This window comes from Netta rufina, assembly GCF_964035555.1.
Source record: "Netta rufina genome assembly, chromosome: 3".
In the NCBI taxonomy this organism is placed as follows: domain Eukaryota; kingdom Metazoa; phylum Chordata; class Aves; order Anseriformes; family Anatidae; genus Netta; species Netta rufina.
Window position 1 is genome coordinate 9051289 of NC_140125.1, and position 21938 is coordinate 9073226.

Sequence of the window (21938 nt, forward strand, 5' to 3'; positions counted from 1 at the left end):
CCTCAAACAGGTTTTGAAGACTAAGAGCCAGAACTCCCTCCCAGGCCCATGACACTCTTTCAATAACACCACCACCACAGACAGCAATGTTCATCTGACTTTTCTAGTTGTCTTCTGCCTCAGCAGCTGTTGCCCTTTCCAATGATATATGTCAGCATTCCTATCTCACAAAGATGCAGAAAAAAAGGACAAGACAGTGGCAGAGACACCTTTGAATTAATTGTCTTTCAGGTACCATGATGAGATGCAAAATAGCAAGTCTGTTCTGATCATCTTTTATTTTGCTTGAAGGGAATGAGAAAGTATATGTCCTTGTACTTGCAACATTTTTTATTTTTTTAATCTTTCAGGCTACCTAAAAGCCCCAATATTACTGCATATACCTCTTGCACACTTCTTTAAGTAACTTCCAGACATCAAACATCTGGGAGAACATCTTGGCAGTTCGTAGTAAATTTGAGCATATGGTGCCTTTCTGTATTTGTACTGGAGGAGTATTTAGGGTCATCAGCACAGATGAGGACCATTGCAACATATATTACATAAATACACAGAAAGAGAAGCCGCCTGCTATGAAGAACGGAAAATGAGGCAAACAATAGGCATCTCCACAACATTTTGTGGCTAGGCCATGGCATCACTGACCAGAGTATCACTGTGCACCAGAAATAAGGAAAGAATAAGAGCGAGCAAGCTGTTTTCCTCATGTATTAAATACATAACACAGTTACAAAAGTTCAAAAAGATGCAGCTAATACCTTTGTGGTAAAACTAATTGATACACATCACACCACGAATATTATTCCTAGTTAGCGCTTATGTCTTAGGGCTGTTAAAAACTACGTAAGGGCACACAAGCACAGGCTAGTGTGACTGCTCTGTTCTCCTGGAATACATTTTAAGTCATGAGTCGTATCCAATGTTAACTGAATATGCTTAACACTTCATTTCTAAATGCGAGTTAAAACAGTTATTCAGTATTGAAGTGGTTGTGGTTGATGGATTAAAAATCTTACCCTAGGCAATGTTTATTTATTTAATTATTTATTAAGTTTTCCTAGCTGCTGAAGCCTATAGTATTTGTGATGTATAACTAAGATTACATACAAGACTAGTCATGCTGAAGTGCACGGGTAAATGAAATCACTGCTCCTATGGCACACCTCAGCTCCAGTGCAAGTTTTCAAACCAAGGAGTAGTTTTACAGCTGTCAAGACGATACCTATTTTTCTTTAACTAGATTACTTTCATATGTAGTTCCTCCTTTCAAGGAAGCTCAGTTACATCATGAAATTTGACTGAAACCACTAAAATAGCTGTCTTTGTTTTCACAATATGTTTAAAACTCAAAAGGTAACATACTTCACACACAACACACACTTTCAAATTGTGGAAGGCATGACAAAGATGTTCCAAGAATTACTAATTTGTCACACTACACTTAATGATTATATAAAAAATAAAAAAGCTTTGCTATAGCACCTGATGAGATCTCACCAAGGAATCTGTAGTAACAGTGTGATTCCTTGATGCGAAGCTCACTTGCCAATGAAGAAAACATAAGCAACTCAGAATCACAGAAAAACAGAGGTTGGAATCACCAGAGCACCTCTGGAGGTCACCTGGTCCAACCTTCTGTCCAAGCAGGAGAAATATCAAACTTAGATGAGGTTACTCAGAACCTTAGGGAATCCCAAGGGTGCACAGCACTGTCTTTGCTTCTCAAGATGAAAAATATATGTAGAAATAGCCGCAAATAGCAACATACACACTTTGCTGATTGATTTAATTGACTAAATAGACATCCAAACAATTATACTAGTTGCTCGGAGTCTCAAAACTCTTTGAGGCAATCAATTTTAAGTTACGTCAGGCCACTTCATTTCCTTTTATGCACTTAAAGATAAATAAAGTGAAACTTGCTAATTTTAAACGTGGACATCCTTCAGCTATTTGCTGCTTCTCTGATTCTGTGGTATGTTCCACACTCGTTAAAGCCTGTACAGACAATGGAATTCATGAATGGATTGGACTCCAAGATTTCTTCTGGGAAGAAGGGGCAAGATTACATCAAGGAAAAAAAACGATACTGATAACTGGGCCTTTTACCAAGAGCTATTTTATACTGCATACATCATGTTATTTTAAAGTCTTTGGGACAAGGTCCATATCTTTCTTTTTTCTTTTTTTTTTTTTTTTTTCCTTAAATTCATATCTTAATAAATTGGCTTCAAAGAAGCCTCAGCTTTTCCTGATTGTAAAGCCGTAGAACACACATACGATAGATGATCTTGTTGACACTGGCCAGCAAAATTTACAAGAGGACATTAAATGATGTTATTGGTGTACAGTGACACAGGAGTTCAAGTTTTGTCATGGTAATTGAGACAGTCTTAATTCTTTGGATGCAAAACTACAAATACCAGAACAAATATAACACCTGAAGCCCTGGTTCTGTTAGCAGCAGTATGTTTTCTGCACATTACAAATCTTTTCCAGCTTTTTTTTTTTTATATGTTGCAGAATAGCTTGCCTGGGAAAAAATAAAAACGTGACACAAACATGAGGAAAAGCCCCCAAAGTGCAATCTGGTTTCGATGCCTTTGGAGATGTCACTGGCTTTTCCTCACCAGTCTGCAATACCTGTACAGGTCATTGCAAAAGACACTGCCTATGAGTTACAGCCATGCTAGGAACTTCAAGATAGAAGCCACTATGAAGCAAGAGCAAGAGAGCACAAAAACAACTGTTTCTGTGAAGCTGCAAGATTGAAGCAGGCAATTAACATATACAAATATAAAATCAGAGCAGTAAATATAACAAAGAAGTCAGACCTCCCAGACTTTACAAAGCCTTAAGTTCTTTATGCTTCTACCATTTTCAAAAGAGAAGCAACTACATTGGAACTTTACCTATCTCTTCCTAAAAAGAAAAGGGGAAAAAAAACAACTAATGATACCAGAAGGCAACTGAGGAAAGAATATTAAGTGTTCAGTCTAAGCTTTTGAATTTATTTATTTTTTATTAAGGATGGTACCTAAACAGTATTTTAATGAAGGTTAGGATTTGTCCTCTAAGGTTCAGGTGAAATGTTTTAAGTCGGACAGACAGCAAGAACTTCAGAATAGAAAAATTTCATGATAGCCTTACTACAATATCCACAAAATGCCAGTTTCCACAGAAAAAGAGAGCTTATTAAGCCTCTTTTTTGGAATCAAGTTTAAGCTTCTCCTTTCTAAGTATGTCATGTGAATGTTAATTTTAGACTGCTGAGAGCTCATTGATTTACACTTTCCAGTAATCATTTTTTAGTATTTAAAATATGGGAAAAGACCGATTAGTATCACGGACACTACACTGTCTGAAATAAGAACACTGTTAAATAATGCATGCAACAAATTTTTATACAAGTAGTAATTAGATTTCTAGGATTACTTGAATATTATAATAGTCATTTCATAGCTGCTCCTATTATTAATTTTAATAATAGTCTCATTTAACTGGCAATCAGTCCCAAAAGAAGCAACAAAAAATGAGTTATCATACATCTTCATTTTCACTAAAATATTACATTACACAAATTACGGAGTAAATAACAAAATGCAATTAACTTCCCAATGAGTTACGGCAAATGACTGTTAAAACCACGCTGTGGTGTCAAATACTTGATGCAGTCTGGGTTGAGGGATGAGGAGCTGCTGATCAGGTTAAGAAAATGTTTTAGTAATAGGAAAGATTCATCTTAATGGAACATTTCCTTATGCGACCTACTGGATTCTTCTGCTCCCCAGTCAGAAAATTCATATTATAACATCTATTTTCCTAGGTTACCACTACAGCACAATATTCCAATGCTGATTACCACATACAACGTCAGGCCATTAGGACGGCTACAAGGACTCAGAGCATCAGACTGCAGATGAATACCAGGCTGCTTCATGGTTACCATTATACCACATGCATTATTTGTGCATAGCGGCTCTGAAAATTTTGAAGCTAACTCCTTCTTTGGAAAGACAACAGTGCAACCCTTATTAGAATTGCTCATTAAAGAAATACATCTCTTAGGAACAAAATGCCAACAGAAAATGAGGAGAAACAGATGGGAAAGATAGAAATAGATTGCCTCAACCTTTAGCCCTGTGTCAGAAATTTGTTCTGCCTTTGAAAACATTTGGTTTAGTCTTCTGACTCAGATTTTCAGAGGGCTTTTATAATCCTTCGGTGGCGCACCTGTCGCTTAATCCCTTGTTACACTCTATCTCGGATCACCTCACAGCAAGAAGAGCTGATGGACACGCTCCCAGCCCTGTGTAGATTGCTGGGATGAATTGTTCTTCGGGTACAGAGGACGCCGTGCTGGAGGTCAGGACAGCTGCGTGACAAGCTGGCACTGCACCGAGGGACCTCTCTCCGCAGATGGAGACAAGGCAGAGTGGAGGATATGTGATACCTCCCTGCATCCTGCCTTGAGACTGTATTATACACTACACACTTTATTTCACTCCTCCCCCCACCCCTGCTTCTTTTTCCCTCCTTGCTTTCCACGCCTGCTTTTCAAACTCTCCTGCAGCAACACATAATAAATTTAACCTTGCAATGTTTTGCCATGACCAGGCCAAAAGCTACAAGTAAGCTTAAGTGGCCTGATTCTAAAAGAAATAAGTCTTACTCCAATGTAATAAGGGTGTTTAAAATGTGGTGAACCGGAGCATTCCCACTGCCTACATCACTGCAGACCCATTCTACACTTTGATGGCTTTCAGATTTTTTTCCCTTTCCCTCTCTACATTAAAAAAAAAATAAACAAATCAGCATTCACAACAAAATCTAAGAACTGTCATTATCTTTTTTCTCAGAAAGGCTAGATGATACTTTGATGAAAGTCAAGCTATGGTAAAATATACAGTTACACTGGTGTAGAGACAAAAAGAAACACCAGCTGAAGATTACTCTCCTTATTGTCTTTCTTCCCCTCACTCCTTTTTTCCTTCCCTAAGCTTAAAATAGCATTTAAATTCTTGCTTATTTTGCCAGAGAGCAGCTTACATTGCCAAAATAAGTATCTGGGAACAGAAGCCAAAGCCTGTATTACTGTAAAATAAAAGAAAGAGGTAACAAATAAGGTGTGCATAGACCATAACATCCCCAAATCCTTCCATATGTAGTCCAGCCCATAATGATCTCTCAACAGAGCATGTGACAAAGCATAAAAATTCCCGTCTTCTCATATCCATCTGCAAAGCCTTGTTTTAATTTTGCAGCTCATAAGATTTGTAGCACCATATCAGACATCCCTGTTCACTTCACAGGCTGCAAACACCATAACTTGTGGATAGCTTCTTAAAGACATGATAATGACGTGCTCTTCCATAAAAACTACCCAAGGAAGTCACTTTTTTTTTTTTTTTTTTATCTTCTGTCAGTACCTCAGATATAAGAAGGTGTTAATGATGGTGAAAGTGGATGCATAAATAGTCATCACTGTGTATAAAGTAAAAATCAGACACAATACAGCCTAAAATAACTCTTGTTACCCTCTGGACTACAAGTTTGTCTGCGAATTTATTTTTATCACCTTTATTATTTTTTTAATAGCAAAATTTCTTTGAAAAAGAGAAGAGACAAAACAAAAGAATATCCCTAAAAACAAAATTGGCCTTAATAAAGCTGCGACAATGCTAACCTTGTGCTCCTGGCTCAAGGCTGAGAATTATTGAACTGTAGCTCTGCCACTTGCTGCCCCAGTACAGGGCAATCCCTAATGACATGGGAGCAAGTACAAGTCCTCTGTACTCCTGGAGCAGTTTTATTTATGAAACTTCATGCTCTTGTTATAAAGGAAAGCATTTATTGCAACAGAAAGGAGTAACCCAGGGATCCATGGGGACATGAGGCTTCATAACCTTTGCTTTCTTAGACTGATTATCAGTTTAGAGGCATATTAGAGCTGACAGAGATCTCTCAGGAAAAGATAACGCTGTTTTTTTCTCCAAAGCATCTGTGGGTAGACCCATACTTTATCTGCAGACTCTACAAACATTCAGTACCGGTTGCTTCTACCTCATTTTTTAAAGATTTAATCCCTTGTTTGAAGTATCAGACTTTTAAAGCATACATCCCTCATGAGTGAAACTTTCGCCAGCGCTCTTTAAATAGGAGCGCATTAAAAGCAAAGTTTTGACTCCTGGCACGGAGCCCTAGTGGCAAATGGCCTTCCTGGGGCTCTAACCCATCCAGGCTGGAACCTCCCCAGTGCTGCGGGTGGAGGTGGGGCTCGTGGAAGTGTTTGGGGAGGAAAGGCAGACCTTTCCTCCATCCAACACCCTCTCATGAAAAGCAATCTGCCCTTGGCCGAAACCTCTGAAGGAGGCTTGCTTTCTTTTTCCCAGCTTCCTTTTTATGGGAAAAAGGGAGTGATCAGCAGTGATGCAAACAGGAAAGGACTGCTCTCCAGAGAAGTGTGACTACTTTCATCTAATGATAATAGAGAAGACAAGCAACGTAGGCATTTACAAGAATTTGGAGTAAAATGCAATCCAGATTCTTCAACTGCATCCACTCAGCCAATCTCTTGCAAATTTGCCCCCTTCCACTGGGAGGTGAAACTCAGTTATCAGCCCAAAGTTTCTGCATGGACAACATTTGCTCATCTGGATCTGAGGTGGGAAATCAGGGCTGTATGTTCCTTCACCAGCACTTTACTGGGATAGTCCAGCATTAATTGTACAATACATGAAGCATTACTAATCAGCTAGACCACCAGGAATGAAACTGATACACTTGCTTGTCTAGACACTGACATTATCTAAAGGAATGTGTATGGATAGAAGGGAGAAAAAACAAAAAACAGAAAGATGAAAGCATACCTTTGTGTGTTTGGGGTGTACCTTACACCTCGAGCACAACATGTAGCACAGCCTGATACAGGGTTGCCCATCTAATTGCTACGCCAGCACCCAGTACATTTCGGAGTTTGGAAAGAAGATTCTACCTTCTCCCCCCACCCGAATAAGTATTTTTTCAATGAGGAATAGAAGTTATTTATTGAAAAATAAAGAAGTAAAAGCAAATTAGAGGTTAAAAAAAAAAAAAGCTATACAACAAACATCATCAGAGAAACAGAATATTTTACAAGAAATATGCCTCAATTCTCCTAACAAAGGTGAAAACAGCAACCAATTATTCAAACAGCATCTGCCACGCTAAGTGATGTTTCAGTGATGCCACAGCGTACCAGTTAAAAGCCAATGCTAATTAAGAAAAGCATCCATTAGCCCAGGAAAGTAAAATCTAGATTCCTACTGGAGATCCAGCATCCTTTATCAACTTCAGGTAACTATATTCCTCACCTGCTGGGACCTTTTCTATTAACTAGGCCAATTATACAATTAAATTGCTATTATACGCAAGTTCCAACCACTAGTAATTTCCATATATTGACACCATACCTTGCCAATTTTTGTGAAATAATAAAAACATGTCTGCTTAGAGATTTAGAGATCAAGGCTTAGGTCACAAAGTCAAGAACTAAAATACAGAACCTTTCCTGAAAGTTCAAGAGGTGGACCTGAACTGCAGACTAAGACAGAGTTGTAGCTGAAGCCAGATTCATTTTCAGTAACTTCTGGTGTTTGCAGGAATCGCATCTGCACGTTCTTCTGCACTAACAAAGGTGTAGTTCAAGTGACAAAAAATACACCAAACTAATTTATATTATGCCCTCTGAGGCCTAATTGACATTTACAGCCAAACAAACAATTTTAAATAACAGCTTCTCCAAATATTTCTTGAAAAAAAGAAATAAATATTCCTGTCACTTTGTTTTTAATAATTTTCCAACATCCGCAATACCTGATAAGTTAAAGCTGAAATTAATTTAGCTAAAAACTACTAGATGTTATTTTCACATAGTAGCTCTATCATACTATGGTGATACACAATGACTATATATATTTTTTTAATTGCTGCTTTTTTTCCCCCCTCTAATATCCCTGATTTGTAGAAGCAACCTAACGTATTATCAATGCTACGTACTTGCTGAAGCTAAATGAGAGAAAAAAAAAATCACAGCCCACGTGTTTTTTTTGTGGCAAAACACTATTATCCCCTGGTGAATTTGCACATCTCCTCACAGAGTTCTCCATATATATTTCCCAATATGGAACAGTGCATCTTTTTCCTCCTTTAAATGTCATGCCCACTTCTTCCACAATGACAGTCAAAAAGTAGCTGAGTTTTTTTTTGTTTTGTTTTTTTTTTTTGTTTTGTTTTGTTTTGTTGTTGTTGTTTTTTGTTGTTTTTTTGTTTGTTTGTTTTTTTGCCTTGAAATGACAACAAAGCAAGTGATTAACTTTTGCCATATCCATTTTCCTTCGTATCTTCAGGCAGTATTAATTTGGGTTTAAATTAGTAAGCTAAACATGTGGAAGCACAACTCCAGGGAACTAAACTTCATGGTATTCTAGCAAGTTTGTTTGAGGAAAATACACTTTCTCCCCCAGCCTTGGACATTGTAGAGCCTTGCTTGCTTGTCTACCTTTTGGATAGAAAATTTTATCAAAACAGTGTTTTTCCAGTGTTGAAGCCACAAGCAGTGTGTTTAAGAGCTACCAGAGCTACAGGAGTGTAATCAGTCATGGGCCTCGGCTGGGAGGCTCCTAAGGGCTGCACGATAGCATCCATTTACTAGCACGCTAGTACCCAGTCACAGTCAAAGGCTTTGGGTCTCTTATTTAACACAGTACAAGTAGATTCACAGGTCAAAATGACTGACAAGACATCTGATATGAAATACCCCTGCTTAAACAACTAACAATAGCAATAAAAACAAGTAAGTAATAAGTGATACCTAAGGTCTTACTCACCATAAATTCCCGTTGAAATGCAGGGGAATGCCTGTAAAACAAGTGAAAGAACAAACATTAGTGGGATTTCTGTTTTCTGAACTTTTTATCAAAAACTGAGCATATTTTTAAGTGCCTGTTTTTCAACACCCAGCAATTACATATTGGAGACTTCACTGTTACAGCATTCACTCCGCAAGCATTTTCATGTCATTATATGAAACATATTCCATATGTTTTCCTTGCTGCTAAGTTAATAAAGCCATATTCTTTTTCTCATCTCAAGCTATCAGCAACATTTGAACCAAGAATCATTATTAAAACTCCCTCTTGAGCTAAAAATTATCACCATGAGCTGAAAATGAATGCCATGAGCTAATGCAGTAGAAGAAGGTTGTATTCTTTGGACAGAGTTAGACCATGTTGCTTCAGTGGTGAAGTAACCTTGGCCAGCTTAAACCCTTCCCTCCCCTGCCTCTTGGCCACATTGGTTCACTACAACCTCCCCTTTTGTTTCAGAGGCTCTTTTTTCAGCTGGGTTCTTTCAGCCACGAGGTATACGATGCCACCCAACACACAGCTGCACTGGTACAGGTCAGGCATGCCAACTGGTGCAGGGAGAGGAATGAGAAAGTGATGGGCAAAAAGAAATTTTGGTAAATTTGGGGGCCAGCTTGGATACCAAAGAAAATGTATCATGCAGCAAAAAATCATTATGTACATTGTGCTATAAAGAGCAGCGATTTACATGTCTCCAAACTGTAAGCCTTGTCTAGAGATTTGCATTTCCAAGAGTCAGACTCAGCCTTCCACCAGAAGAAACCCCAGCTGTACTAGCGACATGGCTTCACCAGAGAGACAATTTTCTTTGTGTGCCGCTGATACGTGATATCACCTTTGCCTCCCACCTCCGGACTGACAGCAAACACAGCTCCAAGCTACAAGAGCACCTGGAACAGGAGTCTCAAATATCCACCCTCAGGCTTGCTCCAGATCCCCTGGCGATGAGTCATCACACAAAAGAAAGGAATTCTTCTTTACTTAATCACACAGGAAAACATTATTCAAAGCTAATGCTAGCTTTATATTTAACCAGGGAATTAATTAGGGAATGGTGATTAAGAAAGGAGAGGTCTAATGGAAAGAATACAGCCTTCCCCTCCCCTCTGAAAATACTGAAGTAAAATAAAGTGGGGGAGAATTATAGTCTCACTCCTTCTCACAACCACTATGACTTACATCCTGAAAAATACTTAGCTTTGTAGTTTGTACCCAATAAATCAGCCCTTTAAGGAAATGAGGAATGGAATAGAAAAAAAAATGCATATGGTTACAGAGCTCAGGCTGAGGTGGCAACGGGCACTCCAGCACTGAGAGACAAAAATGATGATTTTGTCCAGTTTCGCAAGAGATTTTAAAATTCACCAACACTGCAGTTCCACATGCTGAAAGACAGTTGCTCTAAACAAGTGCTTTGCTCTCAGTATGTTCTACAACTCAAGTCATGCACATGCTTTCGATACTCTTACCAGCCAAAGGGAATGAGAAAGGGAGGGTTCAGGTTCCTGCTCTTGCCCCATCATTAACTCCGGACACTGGGAAACAACTCTCCAGCACCTCTCGAGTCCCACGGCTCCACCAGCCCCACAGCTCCTTGGGCTGCACCACACAGCGATGCAGCACCACCAGCTCAAGTCCTTGTGCGGGTGCACAGCCACCATTGTTGGGGCCGCGGAGCCACCAGCATTGAGCTGGTGAGATTTCAGATAAAAACTGGGGGCCATCAGGTCCAGCCCCTGCTCCAGAAGGGCCACCTCGAGCCAGTGCCCAGCTGCAGCGTCCACTGGGGCCCCTGGAGCCGAGTACTGAAGGGGAAGCCTGCAGACCACAGGTGACTGGGCTTCCTTTTGAGCTCTGCTCAGGGAAAAGGAGATTAAACAGAGTTGCATTTTTGGCATTGCATGACAGACGCTTATCACATTTCTCCATCTTCCTTCACGGAATATACCGCTCCGAGGCTGTTTAGCAAGCTTTAGCAAGCAATTTGTGCTGTGCATGTTCCTTAATACCTATTTTTAAATTACTGTGTAGACGCATCATAATCATTACCTTGCTTTCAGTTTCTATCGTGTACCTTAAATATATGTGAGAGAAGCTAAAAGATTGTGTAAAATCCTATCAAGTGTCTTCCAAATACCAGCCTGTGCCATAACTTAGGTGAACTCTGCCCTCTCCCTCATTGAGAGATGATCACCGCATATAACCAGCAGATGTAATTTCGTAAAATATGACAGCGCTTTTATTCATTCAAGAAAGGCCCGTGCCTCAGATCGCATATCAACTATGTTTCCTCTTGGCTCCTAGGGAGACAATTTAGTCTAGATGCCAGGTTGAAATTACTGGCAGAGCAGTAATGGGGAACTCACAGCATGGATATCAACATACTACAATATTTGGCTGATGGACAAAAGATGTTAAGGTTTCTAACCTTTTCTGTGCATAATATCTTAATTATATATTTGATTTCAATAAAAAATCCAATTTCACAGTAGGAAACGTTCATTCCTATTACCACAATAAAATGTTCCTCATCTTAATTTGTTGCCAGTAACTGCTATTTATTGACTAACCTTTAATTTCTTTGCTACTGAAATAGTGTTTGCTTTACTTGGGGGCTAATAAGCAATGCTACCCTGACAGCACTCAGAACAGATTCAGCTCTGGAGTAAAACACAAGTAATAATGGCAAGAGCTTCCTACTCTGCTGCTGCCATCATCTAGAGAAAGAGGCCAAATTAAATCAGCTGTGTGAATACGGCAAGACTGAAATTGATTTAATTCCTGTAGGAGAGGATGTGGGCACTCAGCCTCTGGTACTTTCTAATCTAACGTTTCTTTACTAAGGCTACAGCTAGCAGCACTAATTAGGCTGAAACATAATGCAGTTTCATGAGGAAAACTTACAATAGTCACCATGTGGAGGCCAAGTTGGACTCTCAGATATTTAAGTGAGAGAGACCTGGGTATTTAAATACTTAAGGGCTTGTCTACAACAAGGGGTACTAGCTCACACTGAGCCGCAATGTATTAACTGTTATACCATAGATGCACACAATCGCCATGTCTACGTGAGCAGATACCTCCCACTGCAGGCCTAATAATTGCTTCCACAGAGCAAGAACTTTCTTTAAATTAAGTGCTCAGTGTTCTGCTTGGGCATCCCAGGGTCATTTCTGCCACAACAGAGCCCCCATACAAGGTAAATACTTTTCTCCGAGGACACACACAGCAGACAAAAATAATATCAAAGACAAACTGAGCTTTCTCTGACTTCAATGCATCACCTCACGAAGTGCACTAGCTAATATTCATCTTTGGGAGTCATTTCTTCATGCAGAATCCTTCATTACCGAATCTTCACAAATAATTCATGAGGTTTTTAAAGAGTCTGTGTTTTTACCAACATTGCAGGTAGAAACATGTTTCTTTTTAATATGTAGTTGTCCAGTGAAATCAAAATTTCTCAATATCTCTGGGTTGAAGATAGCTAACTGTGTTACACAAAACACAAGCTTCTCCAATAAATTCAAGGCAACAAACATTCCCTCAGATGGAAAAAAAAATGGCCTTATACTTCATACTTGGACTTTTTTCTTGGCCAGTCTCCTTGATAGCTGGGGCCTACGACAACACTGCAGAAAACCCTCCACCTAAGCCTGGGGACACTCAAACATTGCTGTTCTCAGCAAATCAGCCTGGAGGGGCAGAAGGGGACCGTCCACAAAGCAAAGTCACTCCATGTATCCTGAGCAATCTGGGACCTGAGCTTACAGACCTTTTGCTGGTGGAGGTACAGGTAACCAACGTTGGGTAAAGGCGTATTCAACAAACACCATACTCCTCTGACATCTCTAGAAGCTGCATCTTCACCTTCCTCTTCTTTTCCATAATCTGAAGTAGCAGCCAGCCTTTGCTTGATTAACACGATGCGTTCCTCTATCAGCTCAAGCTGGGTTACTTCTCTTCCCCTCTCCCACCTTCCTCCAGAGCCCTACAAAGCCTCACGTGCTCCTGAACCGCCTGCTTTTATCCCCTTGAGACACTGCTAGGAGTTATCCATTCAGAGCCTCTCTTCTGAACCTCTTCCCCTTCCCCCTCTCCTTTTTTTTTTTTTTTTTTCCAGTAAGTGGGAGGTTGCCCTGGGTTTTGGCTTTGAGAACCACACCAGGGCAATTGTATTCTTCATGGTGGCCAAGAAAATGATATGCAGCCTGTTTTTTTTTTTTTTTTATGGACCAAACGTAATTAAACTTACCTTCCACTTTGAAATACTGTCCCTACAGAGTCTTCACAATTGTGGAAGCACTAACATCTGATGCCAAAGAGACCTGAAGCTCCAAAAATCGAAGTGCCAAAACACTTGCCAAGCCTGAAACATGCCTGCATCCCGGTTTCAACAGGAGGATGCCCCGTCCTGCCACTCAGAGGACCTGACCCCAAACGTAGCCAACCTGTGCTCTAGGTGCCTCACAGAGCTTCTTTAATAATAATAAAAAGTTGGACCCAAGTGTTGTTGTTTTTTTTTTGTTTGTTTGTTTCCACCCCCTCACCCTCCACATCTTCCTTCATTTACACCAAAATATTAGAGTAAGATAAGCTCCTCTGTGCAGCATACATCCGTGTCTTAAAAGGAGCATGGCAAGCACCTTTGCTAGATTGTTTGTCGTGTGGTTGGTGATTGCCTCATGAGCCGAAGTGGCAGAGGAGTGGGCAGAGAGAAAATTGCTTGTTTATGAAGAGCCCTGACAACACGGCTCTGCCGTGATTCACTAGGGTGAATGCCAGAGGGACTCTGCAGAAGCAAAGCAGAGGTTTGCAAGGGAAAGCTGCCTATGCTACAACAAGCTCTGCTGCATAGATTTAAAGTAGTAATATGGGACTTTTCAGACCTTAAGTTCCCATGTGTATTGTAAAAGAGTTCACTCTAAATATAGTATTTGTAATAACTTCATAGAACATCACAGATTAATAATGTTCTTGTTTCCTTGTCACTTATCTACCTCTATAACACTTCCTATGCACCTTAAAAAAAAAAAAAAATGCATTTACTGCCTAACTCCTATGCTTTCTACCAGGAAAAAAAAGAAAGTCTAGATAGGATACTATGAATATCTTTCAACACAGAACCCCAAAAAAGCTGTTGCATATACATCACAGCATTACAGAGTGCTGTTACCAGGACTATGGCACAGTACTATGAAAGCTAAACCACAAAGTAAACTAATTTAAAGGATATCAATCATTTGAGAAATTAATCATTTATATTCACTACAAGATTTTACGATTCAGATGTAGTAGGTGGTAAAGAGGTGTGGGGGGAATATAGCATTGCTCATTTATAATTCAGTGCATTTGGTCAGGGTGCCACAAAGGCAGGGAGCGTACAGGACCTCAGCCAGGAAATGCAAAGATGGAAAAGAGATGGAAAAGAGCTCTGTGTGGCTGGACATCAGGCTGTTCTTCATGTCCCTTTTTTGGCTGGCAACGTGTAGTTCTTACTCCCCCTAAGTACTGCTGACATTTAGGAATGAATTGCGGTTGCAGAGCTGGACTATGAAGTGCCAGAGAAAGCACGGTCCTGGATGAACTTAGAGAGAACCTTTCCATTCTTTCAGAGGCAGCAAATGACATTTAAACCACTAGTTGGCATGTGCTCCGAACCCAGTGCAATCCTTATTTTGGATGTACAACCAGAGGGACTGAAAACTGGAACCCCCTCAAGCTCATCTATACCCATCACGACAGCATTCCCCTGGACAGCTGGCACGCTCAAGTCTACCAGCAGGCATGCACAGGGACACCACCTACCTGCTGCAGCCCACTGCCCCCAGCATTTCAGTGCCACAACAACACCTAGTACACCTCCTGCACCTCCTTTTGATCATATAGCAGAGACCTTGACTGTGCCTTACATCCTTGGCTTGGCTTTCTGGTAAAACGCTTACAGCTCCTTGTTTTAGTGGTTAGGAACCGATGAGCATGCAAGGCTAGACCTCGCCTGGTCTCCCTTTTATGATGGCTTTGAATACATCCCTGCCACAACCATACTTCCTGAAGGCTCTGGAGAGGACAAAGAAACCCAGACTGCACACAGCCATACTGCAGTGCTGACAGCTCTGTTGTGCAGACATTGACTTGCGGTATGCAACTGCACAGGGCATCCATCACCTATGCCCACAGTTCGACAGGAGGATGATCTATAGAGCTCCAGGACAGCACAAGGGATATAAGCACGCTAGCTGGCCATCTCATCGGGCAATGAGAGTTAACAACAGAACCACTGTTCCTTTCCCTTTGCCATGACCAGTCTGACCCTGCTTAACTTTTCCAAGTCTAAACAGCCTGAATCCAGCTGTACCATCGTTTCCTAGTGAGCATCAACTAACTTCAGCATCAGCTACACTGCCACTCCTGTTGGTTAGCCAACGCTCCCTCGAAAATGAGTGCCTTACGTGCTCTTCAGGATTCCATACTCTGTAAAACCACATAACTCGAAAAGGCACCTAAATCTAGAAACTTCAGGGCCTGCTGTACCTCCTAAGCTGCACAAATAATTCAGAGGGTAAATACGCACGTATTTAAAATAGCAGTAACATCAAGCATTGAGAGTCAGGTTTCCACTAGTTTTCGTAGAAGGATTAAATTTGTAAACCAAACCATTTCACAAACCACTAATTATAACACTATTCTGTCGCCTTTTAAAAACCCTTATGTTACTATTTAGAAAAAAAAAAAAAAAAGAAAAACTTATGTTATTTCCCAGTCTTAATCTCCAGTCATAAATTCTATAGTTGTCATAATTCTGAACTGTAATTTAATGAACAACGAATTTTGCAAATTACTATCATTCAGAGAAGACCTATTAACAAAACTCTAATACAGATTCCTATACTGAAAATGAAGAGAAGAAATTAAGTGGAAGAACTGAATATGAGAATGTTTAAACTAAGTTTTCATTACAGATCGTATTAGCATGTTTATTAATCTGTCTTTAAGAACACAAAAGTAATCATTGCCTCAAAAGAAAAAAAAAAAGAAAAAAAAAGAAACATTCTTTTGAATGCGGCAGAGCACATACAAACCTCCACGCTTTCATACGAGCTTCCTCATTCACACAGGGAATATCCTCGAAGGACAGTGATAACTGAGAAGATGCTTGTCACGGAACCAGAGCTGAAGTTCAGATCCAGCCCCAACGTGAATCATCCTCTCTATACCAGGTATCTAAATTCTTCTATGCACCTCCATTTATCGAAATGTAAGTCAATATCACACAGTCAAAGTACAGCTGGCTTAGATAATGATATAAGGCAGTGATTAAAATCTAACAGCTGGATTGCAAATGTTTATTGATAGATGGGACCTGTTTCAAAACTACTGAAAGCTGACTGAAGGGCTCCTACTTAGTAAAAATGATTTGCAACAAGCATGTAGAGAGCTTCACCGTAAGTCAGGAGACCGCAGAAATCCACAACAGTGTTAGAGCTTTTCCAAGATCTCCACAAGTTTCTTCTGACCCTACTCAGACTGCTCCACACAAATATTCACCACAAATACAGGCTGCATGAAAAGCTACAGTCTGTTTATACAAAAGCACAGCTGCTGAAAGAGGCCACCTGAGAGGCTAAACCGGTCGAAAAAGCACCTTTAATGTTTCCTGTAAACAAGACCAGAGGTGGTGGGGGAGGATTTTCCTTTGATGACCTGTTTGCCACAAAAGCAGCAATGCAAACCAAGTGACAATTTCGTTTATTTTTTTACTTAAATAATTGCAAACCTCAACCAAAGAAGATTCAGTCAACAGTGAGAATGTGGGAAAAAAAAAAAAAAAAAAAAGAGGAGCCATCATGAAAATTTACAAATGATTTTTAGCAGCTGTGTATTCTAACTTTATATGAATTTAAAATAGATTTTTGAAGACATTGAAACCAGCTGCTAAAGTGATCTATGCATAACTGTACAACATTACGGTTACTGAAACAGAGTGGAAGCTATTTAAGGAGATACACTACTTGAGGATTCTCACCAGATTTTATTTAGATAATTTGAAATCCGTTATTTTTCAGAAAATAAAAATAATAGCTCAAGTTAACTAGCTGGATCAAGATATGAACTGAAAATCACCCAAGTTGATTTCCCCGAGTATAAACTCAGTTATGGGGGAGTTACCTTTTTTTTTTTTTCCTGAACTATTCACACATCTGTAGCAAGAATGAAAGGCTGATAGGGGAACTAGAGACTAACACTTTGGTACACATTTTTGAAAATCATACAACATTCACATTTAGAAATCCTCAGCAATAAAATTACATAGTCTATGGAAATGTTTTCTCAAAAAAAAAAAAAAAAAAAAAAAAAAGAAAAGGAAAAGAAAACAGAGCTGTTCATGTTTCAGACAAACAGAGAATAGCTGAGGTTGGAAAGCACCTCTGGAGGTGATGCAGTCCAGCCCTCCCACTTAGAGCAGGGGAATGCAGAGCAGGTTGCCCAGGACTCTTGCGCCCAGTCGAACTGGAGCATCTCCAAGGATGGAGACTCCCCAGCTTCCATGGGCAACCTGTTCTGGAGTTTGACCAACCTCAGAATAAATACTTTCTTATATTTAAACAGAATTTCCTGTGTTTCAGTTTGTGCCCACTGCCTTTTGTCTGTTCATTGGACACCACTGGAAGAAGTCTGGCTCATTGTCTGTTCTCCTACCCATCAGCTATGGTATCACTGATAATACATCCTTCCTGAGCTGTTTCGTCTCCATGCTGAACAATCCTAGTTCTGCTATTCACCAGGAATCCCCAGGTCCTTCTCTGCAGAGCTGTTCTCCAACCAGCAAGCCCTCAGTGTGCACTAGGGCATGGGGCAATTCCTCCCTGGGGCAGGGCTCTGCAATTCCGGATTGAACTTCATGAGATGTCGTCCCCCCCAAAAAACTCTCTGACCTGTCAGCATGTCTCTGAATAGCAGCACAACCATCTGGTTTATCAGGCACTCCCCTCCCAGCTCTGTATGTCTGAAAACTCCCCGGGGTGCACTCTGCCCATCATTTAAGTCATTAATAGCATTGACCCCACTATTGACCCCTGAGGTACGCTGCTAGTGACCGGCCTCCAGCTGGACTTTGTGCCACTGACCACAACCCTTTAATCCCAGGCGCTCAGCCTGTTTTCAATCCATCTCACACATAACAATAAAATACAGACAGATTCATAGTAAGTGGATGTATAAGGCAGCATTCGCTTAAGGTGCTCAGAAGTCATCGTAATTGGAACAAAACCTCACCGTTTAAAGCACTAAAAACAAATGAGGAAAGAACCGAACACTGAATGAGGACCTAGAACAGATTTTTAATTTTATTTTATTTTTTCCTATATCAACCTACACAAAAATGGGCCTGAAGTGAATGACAACTACCTGATTTTTGAACATCTACGATGTGCTTCTAGTCCTACTAGATAGAGAACAGTTCGGAGTTTCCTCGATGCTGAAGAGGAATAAATTAAAAGTCCCCTTGCGTTTTTCAAAAAAGGAAAGGGATGCTCACCTACATGCCCTGTATTCATTAACCTTTCAGTACTGCGGAACATGGAACTGTTGGCAGGTTTTCCTCTGGAGTCATTAAACTATTAGTATCCAACTACTATATCAAGAAGAGCTCGAACATACAACTTCCTTTATAAGAACAACTCAGACACAGCCATTAGTACTATTTCAAATCAAGGAAAAAAAAACACTTTCACAAGACTGTTTAATCATACCTCCTTCAAAAATACTGTTGTATTAAAAGGTCCCATTTCTTTAGCCTCAAAGTCCTCCTTCAGTGTTTGGGCATCTCACTCCCACTGGCACACTTCTACTCATGAGATCCTGCAGGATCCACTGACCTCATCGTACACCTGTATCGCTAACCAAGAGGAAAAGTAGGATCCAGCTTCATCTACGTTAAGCCACGTCAAGGCTGGACTTCTAGGTCTATGATTCTCGCTGCAGACAGTTAATAATGAAGGTAATTCAGCTGTTTCAGGACAAATGAACGGCTCTCATGGGGAACCACTGACTACAGAGCGAAGCTAGATACCTAAGCTAAATTTAGGTGAAACAAATCTCTCCCTAAGCACAGGAAATCAGACATATTTGCCAGAAAGCATATTCAGGAACTCTCTCTCTCTCTCTGGAGCCCTAACCGCAGGAATATTCTTTCCACTGATTCAATACAGAATTACTTCTAATGAAAAATGATGGGCCAGACTTCCCCAGCTTCATGAAATCATCATGTATGGTAGTCAGCCTCGTGGGTGCAATGGCAAAGGAGAGCCTAAAGCAGTCCAGGAAAGGCATGTCTGGCACACTCCTGCCTCAGACAAATACAGACGCCGGCACCGAGCAGGCATCTCTAGGCTAGCTAATATACTCTGTTTCTCAAAAAGGGCTAATTAAGAGCTACACAGCATCCTCGGTCCTGCACACTGGTCTCATTTCTAGGAGCACAGCTGGGAAAATCAGATCTGCTGGCCACAGCGCTGGCTCCTGGTAGTCCAGCGTGACTTTCACCCCCAGGGGATGCACAAGCTGAGATTTATTCTCAGAAGAACAAGCATCGCTTTGCCAGTGGGCTTGAGCCCACGCAGGCTGATATAAGAGGACATACCTAATGTAGTCTTCGCACGTTGCAACATGTCTAGAGATCAATAACAGCTTTGCATTTACAATATTAAAAAAAAAAAAAAGAAGGACCCACAATAACTATAATAACATAAAAACATTTGAAAGGAGATATTTGGCTACAGAAGCATTTACTGATTTCAGTAAGTGCTCCACCTTAACTCTAGGCTGCATCATCCTTATTGCTCCACCTAAACCAACACACACAGGGAAATATAATTGCACTTTTTACCGTGGTCTGATTCAGATCTGAGGAACCTTGAGAGAAGAAGCCATAATATGACATTAACATAGTATTGAGATCATTCTCTGACAACTTAGAATAATGAGGTAAATTAAGGGGAGATGGAGGTTGAGGCTTTCCTCTAAATGCCCTTAATTTTGTAGGTTTTAGACATACTGTCTCTTGAACCTCGGTGCAATTTTAGTTTTACTATTTGTGATATTTATAGCTCCCATTTATATAAGTAGTATGTAATTTTAATGCAGGTCTAATGGCTCCAACTGCCATTGACACAGATTATAAAATGAAAAAGAGAAGATACCTTGTTGGGTAAGACACTATTTTCTGTCTTTCCTGCCACCCTAGCTACTGTGACAAAGTGGGTTAATGTCTTATTTGGATTCCAACCTTGCCCACGCAGAAATTGTCCCAAGTGAAGAGGAGCAGGGCTATGCAATTGATCTCCCCTAACCTGCAATGTCTGTGTCACTCTGGTCCAGGGTGAGCGACCGAAACTTGTTTCTTTGCTTATTTCTTTTTGAGGGAGGCAAGAGAGACGTTGATTGCCTTGAAGTAGTACATGATGATGAAAGGTAGGAGACAGGAGCAGACCTTGGGAAATGTCAAGGGAGATCACAGTTAAAATTGCCTTCTTTATTCAGAATAAATAACGGCAGTTGTGGATTACGCGGCTGTAATACTGTTGAGGAGGGCTGATGGCATAAATCACAATAAAGACAAATTGAGATTCTTTTTAAAGACCAAGGAGATTGTGTTTTTATTTTCTACTATTCCCAGACACAGTCTCTACACCAGTGTTTCCACAGCTATTATGAGTTCCCTCAGCACAGCATTTTCCCCCTATTTATTCCCCCACTTGAGCTTTTTCCTTTCCTTTTTTCCATCCCCCATAAATGACAGATTGCTGCCATCCACTCCGTTCTGAATTCACTGCTTCCATTATCACTTCCCTTACAGCTGTGGCACATCTGCTTTCAGATGCACTTCACAATTTTTCCTGAGGTCCTTCCTTGCTTTCAGTGTTGCTGGAACGCCTGTGCAAGGAGAGCAGCAGCTAGAGGCGCCTTGTTACCATCTGTGGCTTGATTCAGAGCCATTGCAGGCAGCAAGAAATCCTAAACTTCAGCTGGAATCCAAATCCCGTTTCTACCATTGTTACTCTTCTCAGGCTGCTGTCAAATGATGTGAATAAACAAGCTGTGCCAATATTGCCAAAAATAACCCAACAGTTCCAGATGCCTCATTTCTGGTACCTCGTGTCAGTTCACAAAATGGAAATCACCACTTTTACAAAATGGAAACCTTCTGTCAAAGAAGGTTTTGGAAAAAAAAATAAAATCAGTGGCAATGTGTTCAATTGAGCAATCAGAAAATGAGGAGTCCTTGAGGAAAGGCTAATCCAGGTTTGCAGGTTCTCACATTTTGTCCTTACAAGTAACCCCTGACAGAATTTCCACCAATTTCACTGAATCTGAATAATGATTCACTTGGCATCAGTAAATGTGTCAGAATAAGGCTCAATAAAAATTCAATGTCAATGCAAGAACGGCCATCACACATACATGTATTAGAAATGTCAAAAAAGAGAGAAAGTAAAAATATTTTCTGTAAGCTCTTCCAGCTTTCATTCTCTTCTAGACATTTATTCTCTCTCTCAATAGGTGCTGCTGCAAAAACACGAGGTTAACTATTTTAAAATGGAAGTGTGACTTTAATTTTCTATGCCCTCCTGTGTAATATAATGATCCAGACAGAGTTTTGTATTGGATTCAAGTAACACTTAAAGCCTTGTCAAATTCTTCTTATTTCCAAATGTTTTGTTTAGAAATAGCTGGTACTTGTATTCTTAAAATAGGAAAAGAATCACAACTGAAAAGGCATAAAGTTTTATTGATTTTTTTTAAATACATATTTCCCAAATGAAACCTGCACAGACTAATCAAAGTGGAACTGAAAAATATAGCTATTGCTTTGATTTCCCTGTCTTTTCTGTTGAGTTGCCCCCAGATGCCCCTTTTTTTTTTTTTTTTTTTTTTTTTTTAAAGCATATTGGGATCCTTGTGCTGTTGCTTTGAATTGGTTTACTTTGGTTGTGATTTTTTTATTTTGTTTTTCTCTCCCTAAAGGAAAGG

General features: G+C 40.2%; 1 protein-coding gene across 1 annotated transcript in view; it reads right to left on the minus strand.

Moving 5' to 3' along the window:
- Nucleotides 1–21938, minus strand: part of MACROD2 (mono-ADP ribosylhydrolase 2) — an 856291-nt gene that overhangs the window by 272516 nt on the left and 561837 nt on the right. The window contains exon 7 of the mRNA XM_084284713.1: nucleotides 8868–8898. Within this exon, the coding sequence (XP_084140839.1) occupies nucleotides 8868–8898 (31 nt within the window). The remainder of the gene's footprint in view (nucleotides 1–8867; nucleotides 8899–21938) is intronic.